This window comes from Mandrillus leucophaeus, unplaced genomic scaffold, assembly GCF_000951045.1.
Source record: "Mandrillus leucophaeus isolate KB7577 unplaced genomic scaffold, Mleu.le_1.0 Scaffold311, whole genome shotgun sequence".
NCBI classification, from domain to species: Eukaryota; Metazoa; Chordata; class Mammalia; order Primates; family Cercopithecidae; genus Mandrillus; species Mandrillus leucophaeus.
This window is the reverse complement of record NW_012103266.1, coordinates 3485715-3509647: the sequence shown is the minus strand read 5'-3', so window position 1 is coordinate 3509647 and position 23933 is coordinate 3485715. Positions and strand designations below refer to the sequence as shown.

General features: G+C 35.0%; 1 protein-coding gene across 4 annotated transcripts in view; it reads left to right on the top strand.

Moving 5' to 3' along the window:
• DIAPH2 (diaphanous-related formin 2) overlaps positions 1-23933 on the top strand; it is a 964164-nt gene that overhangs the window by 370299 nt on the left and 569932 nt on the right. For all 4 annotated transcript variants that reach the window (XM_011987565.1, XM_011987563.1, XM_011987566.1 and 1 more), the window contains 2 exons: positions 15056-15157; positions 17280-17374. In XM_011987565.1, the coding sequence (XP_011842955.1) occupies positions 15056-15157; positions 17280-17374 (197 nt within the window). The remainder of the gene's footprint in view (positions 1-15055; positions 15158-17279; positions 17375-23933) is intronic.

The window sequence follows — 23933 nt, the reverse complement described above, 5'->3', positions numbered from 1 at the left end:
TAGTAAGTTGAGAAAGCCACCTGTTGTCATATTGGCAGGCCACCTAACTGGTCCATCTGTACTTGGTGTGCAGGGAAGCATGAATAACTACCATTAGGCCTGCACAGTGTCAGATTTCACATTCTCATGACACCATAGGTAATCGGGTGACAGCCAGTTTATTTCCATCAGCTAATGTTATAAATACTTCATATTTTAGGTTAACCCTGATATCACAGAATGGAATAATGTTCTAATCCTCATTAGCAGTTTGTTATGCAGCAACTTTTTGTATGCCAATAAAAATGGCATAGACTGCTGCTTCTGTGGCATTTCCCCTTGAACATGCCATTTTATTCATTTGTTGACTCAGATAGATGGAGTTGTCATGTTTCCTTGTTGGAAATGTTGACAGAACCTTGTGGGCTGTGCTTGTATAAACGTTTGGTTTTCTAAACAATGATTTTCAATTTAGCTCCGTTGGTACTGTTACATGCCACTTTTCTCTTTCTGTCACATTGGGAAATTCTATTTTGTTGTCGGTAAAAAGAGGGTGTGGGACTTGCTTACTGTCTATGTAGACTTTATTTTGCTAGTTGATTTCATTAAAGAGTGATTCCAGGAAGCTTTGGGCCATTGTATCACCTTGTCTCATTCCATTATGTGTATTGATGCAACATGGATCGTTGAACAGTATAATCTCTTTTGCACGGTTCTTATTGATTTTATCCAGTAAATCATTGTCTGCTGGGTTTATTCTGAAATCATTTTGGGCATAAAAACTATTCTTGACTTTGACAATCAGGTGCCTTCTTGTAATAGATAAACTTAACACAAAACTGGTATCCAGTCACTTTGTTTTTGTCTCCTTCACACTATATAGTTTTCTTTCCTACTAAACTAATCAAGTGAGTGATCTCTATTCAGCAAATGTTTCCATTCCCTTTCTTATTTCTTGTAATATGGCTTCTCTTATCATTGCTCTTTTGAAATTGCTCCATATGATCTGAAATGGCCTATATTCTTCTGGTCTTTTTTTTTTTTTTTTTTTTTTTTTAAAGGATTTAGACTATGCTTGACCTTCCTGCTACTTTTGACACTGTTGATTACTTTCTCTTATTGAAACATTTTCCTTTCTCACTTCTGGGACAATGAATTCCCCTGTTTCTCATACCTTTTTATTGTTCTTTTTGTCCTCTTAATTGGCTGTTCTGTCTTCTATGGGCTCAACACTTCAGGCATCCTCACTACTTAGGCTTTAGTTACAACTTGAAGACAGAAGATCATCACTTTCACATTTATATTCCTGTACCCTCATTTTTCCCCTCCAATGTTTCACATATTTTATTCACATAATATTACCTGAGCATCATTTTCCACATACCATGGGAGGAGGGATTGATGTGGGAGATAAAGTTGTACCATGAATGTTCTCTTCCATACAAGTTTATAACTTAGATAAGTCAATAAGATGTATACATGAAAATTAATTAAGTAGGGCAGCATGTGGAAAATACCTTTCCAGTGCTAAAGGTAGATGAAGAATATAGTGGTAATTAAAGAAGATTTCATAGAGAAAGTGACATTTGACTTCAGTCTTAATGGATAGACAAAGGTTTGACAGCAAAAATGTGAAGGGAGATGAATTGAAAATATTTTACAGTCATTCAGGAGTCCTGACATACTTTTGCTATCTTAGCTACTCTTGTCCTAGTAGACTATAGGGAAAAATCACTTAAAATTAGAACCTGTAATCTCTCCATCTGTATTAGGGACACAGAATAACAGTATACACAATGTCTCATGTCATATCAAGAGATGTTAAAAATGTGTATATTTTGGAGGCAGGACTTCAAGGATGATGCTACCTGGAAGTAACTATTTTATTTTCTTTACTCACTTATACCTGTTACATCTTATGTGCCTCAGTTTTCTTTAAATAGTGCACCAGGTATCAGATATAATCTCTGCCTTTTTGAATGTTTTATCAGATTCAGTTCCATGAAATCTAAGTGGAAAGCTAGATATATAGAAGCCTTATGGATAATGCAAACAGTGGATTAACACATGATTTGTGCTTTATATTGTATTTTACATGTGTCACATACTGTATTCTTACAATAAAATAGGACAAAGATGAAAACGTTGTGAAGAAAATTTTAACACAGAGAAAATATATTTACTGTTCATTAAGTGGAAATGGATCACCATAAAAGTTCATTCTTGTCATCTTCATGTTGAGTAGGCTGAGAAAGAGGAGGAAGAGGAGAGACTGGTCTTGCTGTCTAGGGTGGCAGAAGAGGAAGAAAATTTATATAAGTGGACCCTTAGCTGTTCAAACCTATTATGTTCAACGGTCAGCTGTATTCTGCTTTTTTTCATTCTTCTTCACGGATTGTCATACCCAACTCTGGAGTCTATGTTTTTTAACTGACATTTTAGTAAAAATTTCCAGTAAGAAACAGGAATTTATTGTATCTTATAAGCCAGTTTGATTTTTTAATTTGATTTTATTACGACACTTCTGTTCCAAATTTTACATATTTACTTCCTGCTCTGTCTCCGTAGTTATAACCAGTTCTTAAGTTCAGATTCAAAGCATTCTGGGCTAAAAGCAGAGGCACACTTTGGTGGCAGCCATGAGGGAAGCAACAATGATCCCCCACAGTGATCGGACTGAAGTGGCTGGGGTGAAGTAAAGGCCAGCCTAATGGCGAGCACAGCGGGTTTGAAATAGTTTGCTAGGAAAAAGAGTCAGCAGGTTGCTGTCCTGATCCGGTCAAATACATTTGCTGTCTGCGACTATTAGCAGTTGCTTCTTACCTGGGCTATTACCTTCTCTTTTATCTTCAATAAGTTTCTAGTAAAACCTTCAATTTGTGGGATTTCTGATTTTTATTTTTTTTTTTTAACATAAGGCAGATTTCATTCTGTTCTTTATGAGATGTTTTTTACTTTGTATGGTAATCGCTCTATCAGCAGTCTACAGTAGATTTCAGAAAACTAGTAAGAATTTTAGGGGCTGTATATTGAGGAGCCACTGTACATTTGAGTTTTGCTTTGCCTTCAGATTTAGTGTTTAATCTTAAACATTGCATTCATCTTATATATGCCTTTATAAACAGTTATAGGGCCCTCTATTATCTAACTTTTGGCTACAAAATTAATAAGAGATGCACAGTGGGCAATTGCCCTTTATTTTACTATAAATGACTAGTTTTATGTTTTTGTTCTATATTGTTTGCAGTAATGTTATGAATGCTCTACAGCACTGAATATAGTATTAAATGGTACTTCTCACAGAAGACAGAGTTTGTCACAGCTGAGCTTTTATCCAACAATTATTTTATTTTATTTTATTTTTAAGTTCTTAAAAGCTTACAGGCCAAACTATTTCTGGCATTTAGTTGAATAAATACCTCATGGAAACTTATTGTTAAACTGAAGCTACCTAACTATATTTCATGATACACAAACACGCACGTGCACACACACACACACACACACACACACACCAGTTGTGATTGTCAATGACTCAATATTAAACTGCGTTTACTTTTTGGATAGGTTTCATAACACGTTGACTCCATTTACTTTGATAAATAGGTTACATGTTAAAATCAGGTTTATTTTCGTAGATAGTATCAACATGCTACTTGCTAACTGAAACGGACCTTGACATAAAGCAGATTATTAGACTCAGGAATGTGCACTTACAGTAGAATATGGTTTTTGAGATCTGTTGGTCTAAGACCCACAAGCTTTAAAATGACTACATAGTGTCCAAAAGCAATGAAACTAACCTATGATGTGCTTGCTTAACATTTTATCTAGCTCAGTTCTGGACTTCTATTAGACTGAATTTTCTCTCTTTTGAGGACTCCAGTTTTTATCGAATAACATTTTTTTCTCTTCCTATTTTGCATATTCCAAGTCTTTGATTGTTTTCAGTGATCTGGCAGAATAGGTATGTGGGAGGCAGAGGTTGCAGTGGGCCGAGATTGTGCCACTGCACTCCAGCCTGGGCAACAGAGTGAGACTCCGTCTCAAACAAACAAACAAACAAAAAAGAATACGCTCATTTTTAACTGCCTTTTGATTTCCTTTTCAATAGCAGATTATTGTTTTTCTTTTTTTCTTTTCCCGTCTTCTCTACCTCTGTGACATCTGTACCTATAAAAGAGGAGAGAGGCAGTGGTATCTTATATTCATTTTAGTATTTATTATTTACATAAATAGTTTTAATTAATACATACAATGCATTCGAACTTATTCTAAGAACTTATATATCCCTAGCACAGTAATAGATTTTACAAATATATGCAAGATCGTTGCCCTCAGTGATATATCTAGTTTGTAATTGATTTAAAAATTAACAGAGTGTACCTTGAGAATCCTTTGTTCTTTCACAAAGTCTCATTATTTGTCATTTCTATAAGCTCAATGGTTGACCAAGTGTTGCCTTCAGTGTTCGATTCCAAGATTTGGAAGATATTATAAAGAGGGCTTTCATGGGTTACTGTTAACAATATTTGCACTTTTCTATTTGGGAAGTATTTATTGAGCTATTATAGAGTGTTGTGTTATGTACTACAGAGCAGTTTTTCTAAAACTTGCTAATATTCAGAATTTCCTGAGGAGTTCTTGAGAGGTACAGGTCCTGAGGCCCTACCTGCAGAGATTTCAGCGTTCTAATTCAGTAGGTATGAGTGTGTTAGAATTCAGATTACAAGTAGATGAGAGAATAGGAGGGAAGGACAGGGAGATGGTGTCAGGCATTCTTCTAAGATGCTTGGTAGTATAACAGGATAATAGATTGAGGAGGAAGAGGGTAGTGAGTCTGGGAAACAAGAGAACTTAAAGCTTATTTGAATTTTGTTCTCATATGTCTTTTTACATTTCCAAAATGGTCTCAAATATTACTTTTCTGCTTTCAAATAGGATGTCACCAACAGACTAAACTTGACTTAAAAAAAGAAACAAGGGGCCAGGTGTGATGGCTCATGCCTGTAATCCCAGCATTTTGGGAGGCTGAGGTGGGCAGATCACTTGAGGTCAGGATTTCGAGAACAGCCTGGCCAACATGGTGAAACTCAGTCTCTACCAAAAATGCCAAAAAAATTAGCCTGGCTTGGTGGCAGGTGCCTGTAATCCCAGTTACTTGGGAGGCTGAGGCAGGAGAATGGCTTGAACCCTGGAGGCAGAGGTTGCAGTGCTGTCTCTTATACACATCTAGATGTGTATAAGAGACAAGGGAAACTCTGTCTCAAAAAAAAAAAAAAAAAAAACCAGGAAGGAAATGAAATGTTCAGGTGCTCCCTATCTTTCTTTTCTCAGAATTCTTCTAGTGTTTTTATCACCTTCAACAGTATGTACTGCTGTGGTTTCTGAACTAAAGAAAATTACTCCTGAAAGATAAAATTGAAACCAGTTGGAATCCAAATGGAAAACAGGGACAGTCTACTCTTGATGTTTCCCATTGAGCTCAGCCAGCAACAAACAAATTGAGAGACTCAGTAATATTTTTATGTGCATAGAATAAGAGAACTGTATTATATGAAATACAAAAGTCTGATTTATGTGTGTGTGTGTTTGTTTGTTTTTACAGAACTTGGTTTTTGTTTTATTATAAACCAGTATATCCCAAGTGAAACGTTACCGAACACTGTAGCTGCTTATGAGCTCTCGTTCAGCCCCAATAAGGATGGATGGTAGAAACTAATTTTTTAATTTTATTAAAGTTGAGCTGTGTTTTCAGTCATTTTACATGAAAACGTATATGAGACTATATGGAGAATAAAATAAAGGACAGTGACAGTTTTTTATGAGATAATTGATCCCTGTAGGATTGACACATTCAGAAACCATGAGGAGTATAAATGTGTTTGATTATGTGTATCGTACTTGAAAAACAGAATGTCAACAATTATAGCAAGGAGCTTGTAGATCCTAATTTGCAGGGGGAATGTTGAACATTTTCTCATGTTTGCAAAAGTGGAAGAAAGTATAAATTGACCTCAGTTGCAGAAGGAAGGGGATAAGGAATCAGACATTTATTGAGCATCTTGTTATGTCAGGGGTTTGGAAACTGTGATCTGCAGGCCAAATCTAGCTGACCACCTATTTTTGTAAACAAGATGTTATTGGAACACTTCCATCCTTATTTGTTTACTTACTGTTTCTGGCTGCCTTCACAATACAATAGCAGAGTTGACTTGTTGCAACAAAGATGGTATAACCTGCAAAGCCTAAAATATTCACTGTCTAGCCTTATATAGAAAAAGTTCGCTGACCTTCTTTATGTTACTGGAGCTTTTACATGTATGTGCCATTTCTTTCTCACAACATTCCTGTGAAGCAGGTGTCATCAGCACATGGTATAAATAATCTAAATTTCCTATACTTCAAACCTGATGAATACATTTTTAATACCCACATTTTCAAAGTTCTGAATCCCTGCTTACATGGTATCTAAAATTTGCCTCAACTGCTTTTCAAAGACTCTCCTGGTTGATTCTGGGAGTCTCTGGGGATGGAGGTGATCAGAAACTAATCAGCTCATGTTCTTTGGCTTTGGATTCTTCCTCTCGCCTATGCCTCCTGTGAGCATATGGCTCCACTCTATACAACCATTTTTTTTTTCATCTGGCAACTCCTCTGAGTCCTTGGATTCCTGACATAATCTCCAACCCTCTCACTCCAGTTCTTTGTATATAAGTTATATGGTTAGACTAGGTAAGTATGGAACACATGCCCCACCCCCCTCAACACCATTGTTCCATCTCTAGTCTCTAGTCTTTATCTTCCCCTGCAACCACAAAAAGTTGATAACACCCAGCACCTCCTGCAGCAATCACCAACCATCAAATTCAGAATTATATTTCGGGCAAATAAGGATACCAAGCCACGTATAGAAAAAAACCACAGCTTTGAGTTAATATTCAGGAAAACACAGCAAAGCACTTTGATTAGGCCACAAGGAAGAACTCTATAAGAAATATTAAAGTGCGGGTTATACTCAGCATCTCCATGGAAATTTTTTTATCTCAAATTATTTAGTAATAATATGTAGGAGGCAACTGTGAGTCTCCTAGTCTGAAAAGTCCTACATCATCAACTTGAGATTATGGCTACAAATATTTCAGGGTGTTACTTTGTTGAGTCTTACTCAGCAAGGTTAATGTATTTTGCATCAAACTGAATTGTGTGCAGGATCTGCACCAAGCTGAGATGGACCATATGAAATCAGAAAAGCCTGGGTGTGATGAATGCCCAGACTGTATTCTCAACAAGTATTGTCCTATTGGCCTAGTGATACTGGTTTTTGTAGCATCGTAATTCCTACAGATATGCCTTTCTTCATACTTTGTCTGATGCACTTAGCTCTTGGAGTTAATTGCTGGACTCATGATTCGTGACATGAATTCTGACATTTAAAATAACAGGAAGTTCTTTGAATAAATGAGATAACCAGAAAAACGTCAGTTCATACTTACAAAGCCAGAGACAACCAGTGGGTAAAGTGACTGACTTGAGCTTGAATAAGGTAATTCATATAGGTTAAAGGTTAACAGGAAAGCACCTTGACAACCTCATTTGTCAAGTATAGTCATGTACCACAAAACAACGTTTTGATCAACAGTGGACCGCTTATATGATGATGATTCCATAAGATTATAATGGAGCTGAAAAATCCCAATTGCCTAGTGACATGTAGCCGTTGTAACATTGTAGTGCAATGCATAACTCACATATTTGTGGTGATGTTGTTGCAAATATACTGTGCTGCCAGTAATATATAAGTATAGCACATACAATTATGTACAGTATATAATACTTGATAATAATAAACAACCGTATTACTGGTTTATGTATTTACTATATTTTTCATTGTTATTTTAGAGTGTACTCTTGTTTAAAAAAAAATAGTTAACAGTAAAATAGCCTCAGGTAGGTCTTTCACATGGTATTCCGGAAAAAGTCATTGTTATCATAGGAGGTGACAGCTCCATGTGTGTTATTGCCCCTTGAAGACCTTCCACTGGGACAAGATGTATATGTGGATGACAGTGATATTGATGATCTTGACCCTGTACAGGCCTAGGCTAACATGTGTGTGTCTTAGTTTTTAACAAAAAGATTTAAGAAGTAAAAAATTTTAAAAAGTTTTAACAGGAAAATGCTTACAGAATAAGGATATGGAGAAAATATTTTTGTACAGCTGTGCAATGTGTTTGTATTTTAAATCTGATTACAAAAGACTCAAAAGTTAAAAAAACCACAAAGTTTATAATTACTATAAGCTACGTTTAAGTTATTATTGAAGAAAGAAAATTTTTGTGAATTTGGTGTAGCCTATGTGTACAGCCTATGTCTACAGTGGTGTACAATAATGTCTTAGGCCTTCACATTCATTCACCACTTACTGACTGACTCACCCAGAGCACTGTCCAGTTCCGTAAGCTACCTTCATGCTAAGTGCCCTATACAGGTAAACCATTTTTTATCTTTTGTATTGTAATTTTACTGTACCATTTCTATTTTAAATATGTTTAGATATACAAATACCATTTTGTTACAATTGCCTACAATATTCAGTACAGTAACACGCTGTACAGGTTTGTAGCCTAGGAGCGATAGGCTACAAACCTGTGAGGTAGGCTGTACCACGTAGGTTTGTGTAGGTGAACCCTATAATGTTCGCATAATGACAAAATCATCTAAAGAAGAACTCGGAATGTATCCACATCATTAAACAAAATATAACTGGACTACTTTGAGGTAAAAACCATACTTCAGTTTTGGTATTTAAGTTACCACTTCAAACAAGGAAAATTCTTCCCTAAAACCTCTAAGACAACTTTATTTGTCCTTCCTAAAATATACATTACCTGCTGAGCTATTGCGGCCCATTTGAAAATACACAACATTAGCTATGCTAGCTGTTAAACATAATGTTCTGGTGACATTTAGCAGTGTTCAGTAATTGGCTTAATGAACAGGTGTGCAAGTATATTAGTTATGCAGATGTTAATTTGCAGTAACATGTGCTTCCTGATTTGGGGTGTTCTTGTATAAACTACAACCAGTAAGATTTGTTCCTTAATTAGGAAATCACTACAAAGTATGTGTGTGTTATCCCTACCATTAGAACCATTAGTCTTGTTTAATGTGCTCTGAACTTCAGAAACACTCTTGGTAATGCCATTCCTATTGCTTCAGGTACTACGCAGGTGTCAGAATGAAATCTACCTTTCTGTAGGATGCCTTGGTTCGTGTGCAGCTGTAGGCAACATGGAGAGGGGAAGCTTCACAGCTGTAATATGTAGCATGTGCGAGGAAACAGAAATGGAATCTCTTCCTGCCTATTGCATCAGCTTTCCCTCCCAAGGTTTAGCAAACACATGTGTTATTCCTCACAAAATAGACTCAATAACAATTGAACACAAAATTGTGGTTCCTTACAAATTGATTCATCTTTACCAGCATTCTTGATTATTCTTTTCCATATTGTTTGTAATTCCTGTCTACACTTGGCCCTTGGGATTTCCAAGGTTAACAGTTTGTAAACTATAAAAATGGATGGGAATATTTGTGTAATTTATTCATATGAATTTTATTTTTATGTCAAAAAATGGGAAATTACAAAGGCTAATGTAGCAAACGCCCATCTACCAGCTACCCAAAATGAACAGATGTTAACATTTAGTCATATTTAATCCAGATCTTTGCTTTTAAGGAAATAAAACGTTAGAGTTAAAATGGAAGTTTCCAAGGTTCTACCTATTTCAGCATCAAATTCCTCCTCTTAGGCAACCACTGTCATTAGCTGGCTAATATCTAGCCTATGTTTTTATAATTTTGCTACATATATACTCATCTATCAACAATACACAAGATTAGTCTCTGTTTTAATTTAGATGAATGTTATACTGCATGTACCATTTTACATAACTTTAATTTTTCCACTCAGCATTGTATTTGGCATCAATCCTTGTTGAAATATATAGCTGCAGTACAATCACTGTAAATGCTGTGTGGTATTACATTGTATTAATATACCACAATTTATCCATTTCATAACCCCTGGGCACATGGGCTGTTTATAACTTTTCTACTGTTATAAACACTGTTGCAGTGAACATTTTTGTCTCCTTGACCATTTGACCTACAAGCAGAAATGTTGGGCTGTATTTATGACAAGCATACCTTCAAATATATCAGATGTTGATACATGTGTTTTTTAAGTCATTGCTGAATATTTACTGTCAACCGTTGGCATAATCAAATTCTTCTTCGTATCTTCATCAATACTTGGTATTGTGAGACTTAAACATTTTTTCAGTTTGATGACTGTTAATGGTATTTCTTCGGTTATTTTCATTTGCATTTCCCTGATCACTGGTGAAGTTTAGCATGTTTTCATTACTAGCTATATCACCTTGGACATATGATTAAATTTGTCCTTGATTTCCTCATTTGTAAAATGACACTGGTTAGTACCTATCATATAAAGTGGTATAAAAATTAATGCCAGATACAGAGCAGATATGTAATAAAACTTTGATTTTGGTGGTGCTTGTGAAGATTGTATTGGTGGTTACCAGTAGTAAAACTACTACTACTGCTGTGATTTTTGTTTTTTAATACTCTCATCTGTTGTGTATTACATATGTATTTATCTATTGATCTCATCTTCCTTGACCTTTTTTGCCATCAGGTTCACGTGATATTTCTGGAAACGCATACGGATGATTCAGAATAGAGTAGAAAATAAGAAAAAAAAAAATCATTAAACCTATCACACGCAAAAATCAGAGTACATTTCCCCTACCTTTCATTGCCATTCTTGCACTTATTTTAATATTATCAAGTCATTAATTGAAATTAAAATATTGTATATTTCAACCAATATGTTAAAAAATTATTTCCATGTAGCTGGAATCACCTCTGGAATTATATCCACATGGATAAAATATGTGTTTAAGTATATATGGATCACACTTCTTATATTTGTATGTTACATGTAAAAGAATAGTTGGCATTTACTTCTTAAATATACAAATATGTATGCGTGAAGTTACATAAATGTTCACTGTGTTTGTTGATACTACTACTATTAGCTTTATTTACTGTGGCTTTGTATATAGTGTACTTTTTTGTTTATTTGTTTTCCTGAGACAAAGTTTCTCTCTTGTTGCCCAGGCTGGAATGCAGTGGCGCAATCTTGGCACACTGCGACCTCCGCCTCCTAAGTTCCAGTGATTCTCCTGTCTCAGCCTCCTGAGTAGCTGGGATTACAGGCACATGCTATCATGCCCGGCTAATTTCACCATGTTGGCCAGGCTGGTCTCGAACTCCTGACCTCAGGTGATCTGCCTGCCTCAGCCTCCCAAAGTGCTGGGATTATAGGCGTGAGCCACTGCACCCGGCCTATATGTAGTGTACTTAATAGGAAGGGACATTCTTTTAAATCTCCTCATGTTTCTTATAATATGATACAACACATAATGTGATGCTGATTTCAAAGATAAGATGTTCCCTAATATAGAACTATGCTTGCAATAAGAAAATGAGAATTCACTGAGTAATATGCATGTATTCATCTAAGCTATATTTTTATGGATAAAGAAAATTATAAATGTTAGGTACCTTTTGGGGATACTTCCATAATTACTGGTTTACATATGACCATGCAGTATGAGTAGATATTTATGTGTTGTGTACTATTGTATGCTCATGCTAGGCTAATTCATAGTAGGTGTTCAAGAAATATTTGGTAGATTAATGAATGTGATTCTGACTATAGAAATCAGTCTTTCTCACTGAAATTTTAAGATAGTTATACAAATTTTGTTATGATTCATGGTTAGTTATCACTATGTAAATCATCTAATGTTACCTATTTAAAATATTTTAATACTTGCTACAAATTATAACATCTTGTCACATATTCTGTGTATCCACTGGGATAGCAGAAATTAATAGGAGATTCCTGAACATTGCCTATATTAGATTGGGGAAAGCATATAACCATGTTTACTTTATTTATGCTGATGAGCATTTCGCAGTTGTAAAAGAATACATTTATAGTACAATTGCTTGTAAAAATCCATGTATTAAAGGAAATATAATAATACTCAGTGGGCATTTTATCTTAGATAATGAGTATCTTGATATTAACATATCTTTAATAATAATATACATGTCTTTATTATTAGGATTATCTTCCTACAGACTGTATTTTTTAATGTTTCATTATTATTCTATTAGCAGTGCCAATTTACACACTCAAATTAATTCAATCTATTGGATTCAAACCCATTTGCAAAATGTTTTTTCATTTGTATGGGGAAGGTCACATTTCACTGTAGGCCTCATTATGAACCTGAGGACCATCGGGCAATTGATGATAAAATCAATTCAGGAAGTTTTTATATCGAAACTTAAAAAAACTTTTTAGTTTCATCCAAGTAACTTCAAATAATTATAGAATTGCTAGTTATTTAATGTTTTGTAACCACTAGAAACATACAGAATAAAAGTATACTAGGATAAGTGACATTTTGAGGTCACTATGAAAGCAGGCAATTTTTAACATATGATGTGTTGAACACTATTGGGATATTTGATGTCTCATTGCTGTTCTTTGAATTCTCTGTTTATCTAAGCCTGTGGTCATGCTCCCTAAGGAATGCTTTTAAAAACAAGAAGGCCAAAGGCAATAATAGCCACTGGTCTGTAATTATTTATCATGGCAAAAATATGATTAGTTTTGAAAGCCTGTCTAGTTAGAGAACTGCTTTAAACTTGTTTTTCTTTTGTGATTCTCAAAAAAGCAGTGCCCACTCATGGAATTCTTATCACTTTTCGAACCCAGGATTTAAGCCAAGTTGTATGACACAAGGAAAATATGTTGGGATTCAAGAAAGAAAACTGTGAACTCTAGATATTTAGGGCATCTAATCTTAGTTTTAAACAATTTGTTCGTTTGAAAAGGGGAGAGGCTAGACCATATTTTAATTAAAAAATGCAAAGCTATAAAGTCATTAAATGAGCATTATCTATTCCTGGGTTAGTCAGGATCCTGTTAGTTTGCAGAAGCATCTTTATAGGTCCTTCATAGCACAGCATGTTTTTCCTGTATGTACTTGGCTAATTAGTCTCCCATAGTGAATTTTAAAGCATATTGAGAGATTAGGAAAATTTTCTTGACTATTTCCTTGACTGGGTTCAAATTAGTGAATGATTCTAGAAGTAATTTCAATATGATTCAGATACTTCACATTTTATAGACAAAGGGAAAGGCTATTGGACTGTCATTTTCTTGTGTACAGTTGTCTTAAGCTGGAACTGACTTGACAATTAGAATAAATCAAAATGTTGATGATTGCATATGAAAGACTCTATGCTCCTAGAAAGACCCTTTGAAGAATATTTGAGATATGTTTTAATATATTTTAAAACATATTTAGAAATATATACAGATAAATATAAACGTAAAATATGTTCTTTTAATATATTTTAAGATAAATATATTAAAAGTCACTTTTCTTCCAGTAGTAGCAATGACTATTGTGTTGAATCCACATGGCAAAGATCGTAATTTTAAAGTGTTAATTATTATCCATTCTCCTTAGACTGCACATAACTTTAGGTTGGCCAGTCTGGTAAAATTTAGCACTGTTAGGACTTTAGTTATTCAGGTAATTTATTTTATTAATATCTGCTATTTCTGTTGTATGCTCATTTAATTTTTCTGTATTTTGTATTATTAAAACAAAGGAAGTCTTTACGGACTGCCAATATTTTGATGAATTCTATAGAATGTTGCAAAAGTTTCCAATATGGTAACATCTATAAACATATTGCCTTAGTAAAAGTGTACTGTGGTTTTATGTTGCTTTTTCTCTAAAAAAGAAAATCGATAATGCATTTGTGGTCTTTTTAACAAAGATTAGATGAATTAAAATAATATCATTATTGCCTCAAAATGAAGTTATCTTTTTAACATTGATAAAGCAGCAGCATGATTATGGTCATATATGAACCAGTGATGTAATTTAGCAGCACGAATTTGGGAGCAAGGACTTAACACTCTATTTGACTGAAAAAGTATTGGCTTTATTTTTCTCATATTTTCTGATGGCCCCATTACTTACAACCCTGTTTTTATATTGGAAAAGGTAAACTGCCAACACTTGAGTACAATGGTAGCTATACAATTTCTATACAGGAGGGGTTTGGGGATTTAACTTAACGCTTTATTTTCATAGCAGACAGCCACATTGTTTTTTGAGCTGGCCTACTTGGGGAGTTGGCTGATGGAGGTTATGGAAGGCTAAAGCCACTCCTTGGCACTGCTACTCCTTACCCTTTCCATGCTTTAAACTGTTTTGAGTTATACTGTTACCTTCTGAAGAAAGCAAAGTAAATCTTCTGTTCTAAGGAAGCAAATAGTATTTTTCAAATAGCGAGGGATACAAAGCTAACTTACGCAAAAGATCACATTGCTGAGTCTATTTAATTACATGTATGCAAATGGTGCTACTGTTGTACAAATTGCAAATGGTTCATAGCTATTCTTCAAAACAGTCTCAGCAGGAATATTTATATGGCAACCTGTTTAGCAGTTAAACTTACCTTAGGTGCTTTAAAGCAATTTCACTGAATTAAAGAAATGTTTAAATTTTAGCATATTTAAGAGAAATGCATGTCTTCCTTTTCCCTCAATTAGCTCAGATTAGCAAGGTTGTACTATATATTTAATTCCAGTACTGCTGTAGGTACCTGGTAAAGGAGTAATTAATGTTGTACATTAGGTAAGAAGAAGCAATTGATTTTTGGTTCTATTTGGCTTATCTTTTCTGCTTAAGTGCTGATATTTAATTTGTAGTGAAAACTCTAAAACAGCTCTGTATTTTTATGTTTATCCTGTTCCTTGAACTAATGAAATAAACACATTTATTGATTTCAGAATGAGCTTTATTAATGTAGTTAATATACCTTACTAATGTTATTCCGTGTACTTGGATTAGTACCATTATTGTTTATGAATCAACATTTTTTCTTTCAGTTCAAAAGAATACAGAAGCATTAGAAGAAAAGAAGACTGGGCCTACAAAGAAGAAAGTGAAAGAACTAAGAATTTTGGATCCCAAAACAGCTCAGAATCTGTGTATGTAATATTTTCTTCATATAATTGGTATAGGTAGTGGTGAAAGGGGTGGGAGCTGTTTAATGTATTTCATCAAAGTTGTAACCTTTTTAAACAGGCATATTTAGCATCTTCTGGAAACAAAATTCTATGTAAACATGATTTGGTTGCCTTTTTGTCACTTAGCCGCCATGGAGAAAATTCTAATTCAGCCTCCGTCAGACCAGATGAAACTTGTGAATAGTAAAGATTTGGAAAGTAATGATAATAATACACTGTTAGAGGACATAGTGAAACATAAGGCAGAACTGATAAAAAGTGATTTTTTTTTTCCTTCTGTCTAGACCTGGGATTGATAGTTTTAGAGTATTCACTAGTTACATTGGGCAAATCCTTCTACTGCTATTCCTTTATGTCTGAAGTAATTGTGATGTGAGCTACTTAAATTGTTAACCTTAACTGCATTTAAAAACTGGTTTGTGAACCTTTAAGCCTTTAACAAACCGGTCAGCCATTAAGTATACTTTTGTTAAAGCAGATGGACAGTTAAACTCATCTTCATTTATGTAAGCCTTTAAGTTTTAGCATACTTTTCCCTCTGTCTTGAATTCAGAATTTTTGTTCTGTCACTACAGTAGACTGTGTTTAGATTTTGCTGATACTAAAACACTATGCATCAGAAATTTCCACACATTGAGCATTTCTAATTGCACAAAGTAATACCATGGGAGTTTATTTTGTTAAAGAATGTGGTATAGGGAATCATTACAATAAACAACACATCATTCTCATGTCAGTAGAAATGTTGCTATCAGAAAAGCAGTTTACCAGTAGCTGTTGTGAATGTGTAAATGTACTTATTTGATAGTACATTTTCAAAGTTGATGTTCAGTACTTTTCTTTAAAACACAGTATGATCTCAATTGCTGGTTGATTTCTGTCAACATTATTCTTTTAGATTATGGAGATCTCATTTGGTCTTATGTATAAGGTAATCATTTGCCTATAGAGTAAGGATTTTGTTTTCTTTTCGTATGGCTGAAGGCATATAGACCTTTTCATGGAAAAAAAAAAATTCTTAGAAATGTTCAAGTTCTGGGTGCCAGGCATGGTGGCTCATGCCTACAATCCCAGCACTTTGGGAGGCCAAGGCAGGTGGATCACCTGAGGTCAGGAATTTGAGACCAGCCTGGACAACCTGGTAAAACCCTGCCTCTACTAAAAATGCAAAATTAGCCTGGTGTGGTGGCGCATGCCTGTAATCCCAGCTACTTGGGAGGCTGAGGCACGAGAATCACTTGAACCTGGGAGGCAAAGTTTGCAGTGAGCAGAGATCGCACCATTGCACTACAGGCTGGGCAACAAGAAAGAAACTCTGTCTCAAAAAAAGAGAGAAAAAAAAAAAAAAGAAACGTTCAAGTTCTGGTGATAAGAACACATCTGTGTTCTTTAAAAAATATGTTTAATGGAACATGTTGTTGCAAGTACCTTCTGAATAATCCTTAGCTATTCCAGGTTTAATTTGCTGAATTATTCTAATATGATATGATAGATTTCCACTTAAGAAAAAGTTGGCAGGGGAAATTGTGAGTCAGTATATAAAGTAAGTAATAGTATACCACAGGAATATAAGCAGGAATGCAAAGCACACTGATGATTTAGGCACTTTAATTTTTTTCTTATGTGGGAGAATTGCGGAGTAGATGGATATAATTTTTTATTTGGTTATTTTATTGTCTTTCCTGAGAAATACTGTGTTGGATGCATCTGACAGTCTCCACACTAAATTCTTCATTAAATAAAAAGGTCAACTTGAAATAAAATCGCTTAAGTTTTCATGGGTCATTTTGTGTATCATCCTAATCTAAAAGGCATAAGCATATAGTCATTAGTAGGAATTTTATTTTGTGTGTAAATATGCACTAACTATAAACATTAGAGCCCGAGAAAATAGGCCATTTTGTCTAAATGGATAGAGTGAGTAGTCCATCGAATGGAACAACTTTTGTTTGTTCATAATTCTGTAAATTAGTATTAGTGACAAGTTTCGTATTTTGAGTCTATGAAATGAAAATCAGGCATTTATTAGGACTTTAACATGTTGATGCTGTTCTACTTTTAATAAAATCAAATTTTATTTTAGCCATCTTTCTGGGATCATATCGCATGCCATATGAAGAGATAAGAAACATTATTCTGGAGGTTAATGAAGACCTGCTGAGTGAGGCTTTAATTCAGGTAACTTGGATATTTTCCTTCTGAAATTCATTTTCACAGATTTTTTTGGACTATTCTCTTCTCAATGGAGTTGTAAGAAAATTCTCTTCTATATTTAGATTTTTAAAAAGACATTGAATAGTTTAATAAAATCAGGAATATCTAGCTGTGTTGCTAGTAAGAGGACTCAGTATAGAAAATCTAGGTTCTAATTCTGTTTCTGCCACTTATAAGCTATATATCCTTTTCAGTATAAGCATATGCATATATAGACATATCATTGTCCATTATTCACTGTACATACAATTACATGTACTTCATCACCAAAATGGCTCCATTAAGTATATATTGTTCTTAAAATTTTATGGGTGAAAAAGCTGAGGGGTCAAGAGGTTAAACAGCTTTCTGAAAATTAGTGGGTATTTAACATACCCATTGTTAAGCTGAGTAACTTTTACCCAACTCTGTTTGGGTACATAACATGTATTGCTGATTATGTCCAGCACTGTCTGTATTTTTTATTTCATTGAATCCTACAATAATCCTATGAGATAAGCACTATTATTCTCATTTTACAAATAAGGAAACTGAAGTTTAGAGAGATTGCCCAATTTCACAAAGCTTGTAAGTGGTGTAAGTGGCAAAGTACCAGAGCTGGGATTCAAAACAATGTCTATCTTGACTCTAAAGCCGTTACATTATTCTGCCTTCCATGAACAAACTGTTGAATCTTTCTAAACCTCTATTTTCTCATTTGAAATTACAGGGTCATTGTGAGGATTTAAGCAAATAAAGTGCTTTGTATAATAAAGGACTATACGGTTCTAACACATTATTTGAATTCTTAGTATGTCTGGCCCTGTCTGGTTTAATTTTTGAAAGGAATAACTGTAAAGATTTTTGTGGAAGCATATAGTCATTGTAGTTTTTTCTGTTTTTCTTTATTTTGTTGTTTTTTGTTTTTGAGCCATGCAGTTGGTTTTGAGTTTTAGAATACATCACATAGGGCCGGACGTGGTGACTCACGTCTGTAATCCTAGCACTGTGGGAGGCTGAGGCAGGCAGATCACGAGGTCAGGAGATCGAGGCCATCCTGGCCAACATGGTGAAGCCCTGTCTCTACTCAAAATATAGAGAAATTAGCTGAGTGTGGTGGTACACGCCTGTAATCCCAGCTACTCAGGAGGCTGAGGCAGGAGAATCACTTGAACCTGGGAGGTGGAGAATGCACTGGGCCAAGATCGTGCCACTGCACTCCTGCCTGGTGACAGAGCAAGATTCTGTCTCAAAACAAAACAAAACAAAACAAAACAAAACAAAACAAAAACATCAAATAGTTAAATAGCTTATTCTATAACTTTAACAGTTTTGCCACATTCCCTGCAAACTCTGTAAATCTCAGAGAACCTGCATACATAATTTGAGCAAGTGATGTCTCTGTGGAAATCTCCTCTATTTTGGATTGTAGGCTTACACTAAAGTTTACCTCATGTATATGTCTTAAATCTAGGCATGATTTTTTAAAATAGGACTAAGGTTTAATAAGATGACCTATGTCATCTCTTTCTTGCTTTTAGACCTCCATTCCTTTTTCTAAGCCTTTATCTCTTTATCTTTTTCACGAATCTGTACATGTTACCCATATCCTGCTTTACCCACCAATTTCATGGCTTCTGTTTGCTGAGGACTTTTTAAAAGCCAACTTGCTTTCCTTCTCAGTGCCAGATACTTTAAAGTTTCTTCTCAATCCTTACCCTTTTTCATCAAAACCCGTTTTCTTAGTTTTGCTTGTGGGAAGAAAACAGTTTAACATGTAGTATAATATACATAATTGGAATTGTGCTACTTGGATACGGGTATAGGGCCTAAGTGGTGAGTAACTCAGCCAAGTTTTTAAGGTTAGTATTGCTTTTATCTAGACAAATAAAATGGCTGAGTATCTTCTGGTAAAGAGGATGCATGCTCCTGGGTAGAAATAATTACATGATTTTCTAGTTCCCAAGAGAGATGGCTTCCCTCTGTCAGGAGAAAAGACTATAATCAGTAGCACCTTTTTCTCCCCCCAATTCCAGAACATTTGTTTCAGTGATGGAAAAGTAACATCAATTTGCCATTCATATGAGCTGTTTACCATTTATGTCTAATTACCATGTAGCACATCGATAATGCATGGCATTAAATGTGTATCATCAGATTAACTTTGTTGTAAGTTCTATTTGATTACAGTGCTAAACTCCATCCATGCATAATTATAGTTTTTTGCTCATGTAGCATAGTTGTCTCCTCATAGCAACAAAAACAAACAGCAATTAATGATACGTCACTTCCCAGAGACTCGAATTAACAGTAGTAGTATTTTCTCTTCCAGTATGGGTCAATAGGCTCTTGCTGGGCAGACAACTAATAGAATTTAGTTATTTGGCAGGATAATTGTCTTACTTAAAAAAAAATCAGAAAAACTTTTATTTAATCAGCAAGATCCAGCACCAAGTTGAAGATTAATAAACATCAATTTTCATTTTATTTCAAAATATCTAAATTTAAGCTAGAAAATGAGTTCTCTATGTGGGAAAAATTGAAATGACCTAAAATACTTGCAGTAGCACGTAGAAACATTTAAAAGTACACCATATCCTGAGATTGTCGAGGAGTTTTTAATGTATGTAATTATGAGTTACTGTCAAATAATGTGTACTAAATTTTTGTGACTTTTAGAATCATTATTCTAGCCTACAAAATTTGTTTCAGTATAATTTAATTTGATCTACTGAGAGAAAAATCTAAGACCAATCAGTCAGTGCTTTTTAGGATATCAGTGGTAAAACAAATATGTATATAGAGCATTGACAGAGTAATGAAATGAGCGGTTTGAAAAAAGTGGTGCATGTGTGAAGGGAAAAATAAAATTATGTTCTATTTGAGGTCATTAGTGCTTGCAAATGATTCTAGGTAGGGAGTTTATACTTATATTCTTAAGGAATATGTGAAAAAAAAGATGATCAGCATACAAGATAGTATATTATTGCTGCAGAATAATTTGTCAAGATATGATAAAGCATGGGTTGGTAACCTGGAGTTCAAAGACCTCTTTGGGGACCCATGGAGAGAATTCAGGGGGTCCTAAACTTGTATGTGAAGAATATTACATCTTTATTTTCATTAGCTTCTAATTAATATTTAGCATATTATTTAAGAGTGTAGGCAACAGACCAAAGTAGTATTAACAGTACCTCTAACTTTTTCACTAATAGAAATAATAAATATTTTCATATCACATTACAGTTGTGGCAGATATCTTGAAATACTGTTACAGTCATTAATACTTCAAAATTACAGTACTCATTAGAGCTGTGACTAGAGATTATTTTTAATGCTTTAATCAAGCACTTCTATCATTATATCACTATTTTGGTAAATATGTTGATAACTATTTAAATGTAATTGGTATTTTATGTAATCCTATTTATTTTATTTTATCCTGATATAGAGGTTCACAGAAGGTGGTCTGTAGGTTAGGGTGGGCTGTGGTTAAGGTGGTCTTCCTGGAAGAAGTGTTCTAGACTTTGAAACACTGGTAGGATTCAGTTAGAGAGGGCTAGGATAAGAGAATGGTGGCCAAAGGCTTGAGGTATATAAAGGATAATGTCTTTATTTTTCTGGTATAGATAAGAGGTCATATAGGGTAGCAATGAGAAAGAGCATATAAAATATTAATAACTTGGTGGTGGTCATATTGTAGAGGCACACAGATAGCAAGTTGGTGACTCACAGGTGCTCACGCTCTCTACCTCTCACTTTCTCTCACCTATGTTTTATTTGGCCTTTCTAGTGCCTAATTAGTGAAATTTTAATGTCACACACTCTCCAGTTTGCCACAGATCCCACCACTCCCTATTGCATTTTACTTACTCTGACTCATTCCTAACCCCTATATACACCAGAAGTTTTGATCCCTGGTAGACAACATGGATGCTGAGCTATTGAGTTTGGTCATGGTCAAATTGTGTGCTTAGGAAAGGTACTCTTAGCTGCAGTATGTCAGATGGCTTGATGTAAAGAGACTTGACATAGGGAGATCATTGCAGTTTCAAGCATAAGGGACATCATTGCAGTTTCCAGCGTAAGGTGTAATAAAGCCCTGACTATTTCAGAAGCAGGACAAAAGGGAATTTGGGTAAATAAGAAATTTTTAAAGAATGATTAATTGAAAAATCCTGGTAGTAGAGATAATGGTTGTAGCCCTGACACCGAGAGGCAAATCAGGTAGGGGAGAAAATACTTTCAGGGCAAAAGAGAAAAATTTTACAAATAACATTACATTGGAAAATGTACTGGAGGTCAGAATAGAGGCTGAGACTGAAAATAAGAATTTTTGGAGTCATTTGCAAAGAAGTGACTGTTGGAGTATCAGGACCAATGAAGTTCTTAAGTTTCCTCATGAAAAATGTAACAAATGGAAAGTTAAGGACTGCATATCTGGGGACCGTACAAGTCAAGGGGATGGGAGGTATTAGAGAAATCAGAGCAAAAGGAGTCAGCATATCAGAGAGAAGGCCAGGATGCTATAGTGTATCATCAAAGCCAACACAAGAGGCTTTTAAAGAGTGATGAATAAGAGAAGGAGATTGGGAAAAGAGATATTTCCTTCATTATGTCAGCTTATAATGACTTATTTAGTTTAAATAGTTATTTTTCTATAGTTTTTTCTTGAAACAGTCTGCACTACATACCAGACACCTGTATTCCTTAAGCAAATGTTCTGTTTATTTGTGGTATTTTGGTCTCTGTCTCCCTTATAAGGGACATCTGCATTCCTACTGGGCATGCAACTGTCTGGTGTCCTATCTATTGTTCTTCTTCCACTTGCATTGTTTGTTTGTTTGTTTTTTGACATTTCCTTCCTTCCTTTCTTCCTTCTCTCCCTCCCTCCTTCCTTCCTCTCTTCCTGCTACTTTCTCTTACATTCTTTCATTCCCTTCTTCCCTCATTCCCTTCTTCCCTCCCTTCCTTCCTCATTTCCTCCCTCCCTTCCTCCCTCCCTTCTTTTCTTCCTTCCTAAGTAAATTCTTTCTTTGATGAAAGACCTTAATTTTACTTAGTAATACCCAAGGTGAAATAAAACTCCCGGATGCCTCCATACCTGGAAACTACAGAAATACCTCCATAGATGTTTCTCTACAATGCATACATGGGAATATGCCAGCTTGCTTCTACCCCCCACAACCTCCCTCCCTTGCCCCACCAATAGTTTCTACATATATTGGCTGTTTTACTTTTCTGACGCCCATTTGAGTAACCAGCACTGTACTTAGTGTGTGGTGTTTATAGATTGCCACATGATTATGTTTTCCCAAATGTGATTTTTATCTCAAAACAGATTATATGATCTATATAACTTATTATTGGGTACCAACAGAATAATCAGAATGACACGAAGATCATCCAGTCCATTCCGCTGACTCCAGGCAATGCTACACCTAAGTGATCAAAGATAGATGGGTATCTATTGATTCTGCAGGGAAAAAAGATTCTTCAACTTCCCTCAATTAACCAGTTCTAGAGTATAATTATTCTTACAGTCAGGAAGTTCATGCATGTGTAATAGTAGAGCTCGTTTTTGTCTCCTCAATCCATCTTTGTAATCATTGATCTACTTACGTGGCTATCGACCATCTGTATTTTATGCAGGCTTGTGAGTCTGCATGTGTGCATTCACTTTACAAGGGCTGATGACTTTAGAAGACTACAAGTATATCAATTAAGGCTATAATGGCATTAGTATTGTAGAATTTGAAAACATTTTTCTCTTAAATAACAACTTGTATTCACCATGCTCATTTTCACAAGTCTTTAGGGAAAATGAAGCAGTAGCAATGACAGTAACAATCATAAAACATTTCTTTCTTACTTATCATCACGGTGGAATAATTATGGCATGCTTTTGCGGTCTGAAAATTCTTTTATCTATGAGCTGCTCTTCTTTCGCGTCTTTTGCTTTTAAATAGTTAGGTGATTTTTTAAAAAAATTGTTTGTTGTTTTTTTCTTTTACTGACGTTTCCTTTGACCCTTGTTTGCTACTTTCAGTCTATTGTTATAATTACACATATTCCAAGCAAATGTTTTGGCTGCTTATTTTTATTCTCTCTATGTCTATTATTGATTAATGCCAGTATTTCATTTGTCACTATCACCAGTTGTGTTGTTGTTCACAGAGAAAGAAAAGGTAGCTTTAAACAATTAATTTTTTCTTGTACTAATTGGGTTGTGCAAAATGTTTTTAAAATATAAAAGAGTGAGCCTATGGCCATGCGTGGTGGCTCACACCTGTAATTCCAGCACTTTGGGAGGCCGAGTCAGGTGGATCACATGAGGTCAAGGAGTTTGAGACCAGCCTGGCCAACATGGTGAAACCCTGTCTCTACTAATAATACAAAAATTACCTAGGCATGGTGGTGCACGCCTGTAATCCCAGCTACTCAGGAGGCTGAGGCAGAAGAATCGCTTGAACCCAGTAGGCAGAGGTTGCAGTGAGCCGAGATCGTGCCATTACACTCCAGCCTGGGCAACAAGAGTGAAACT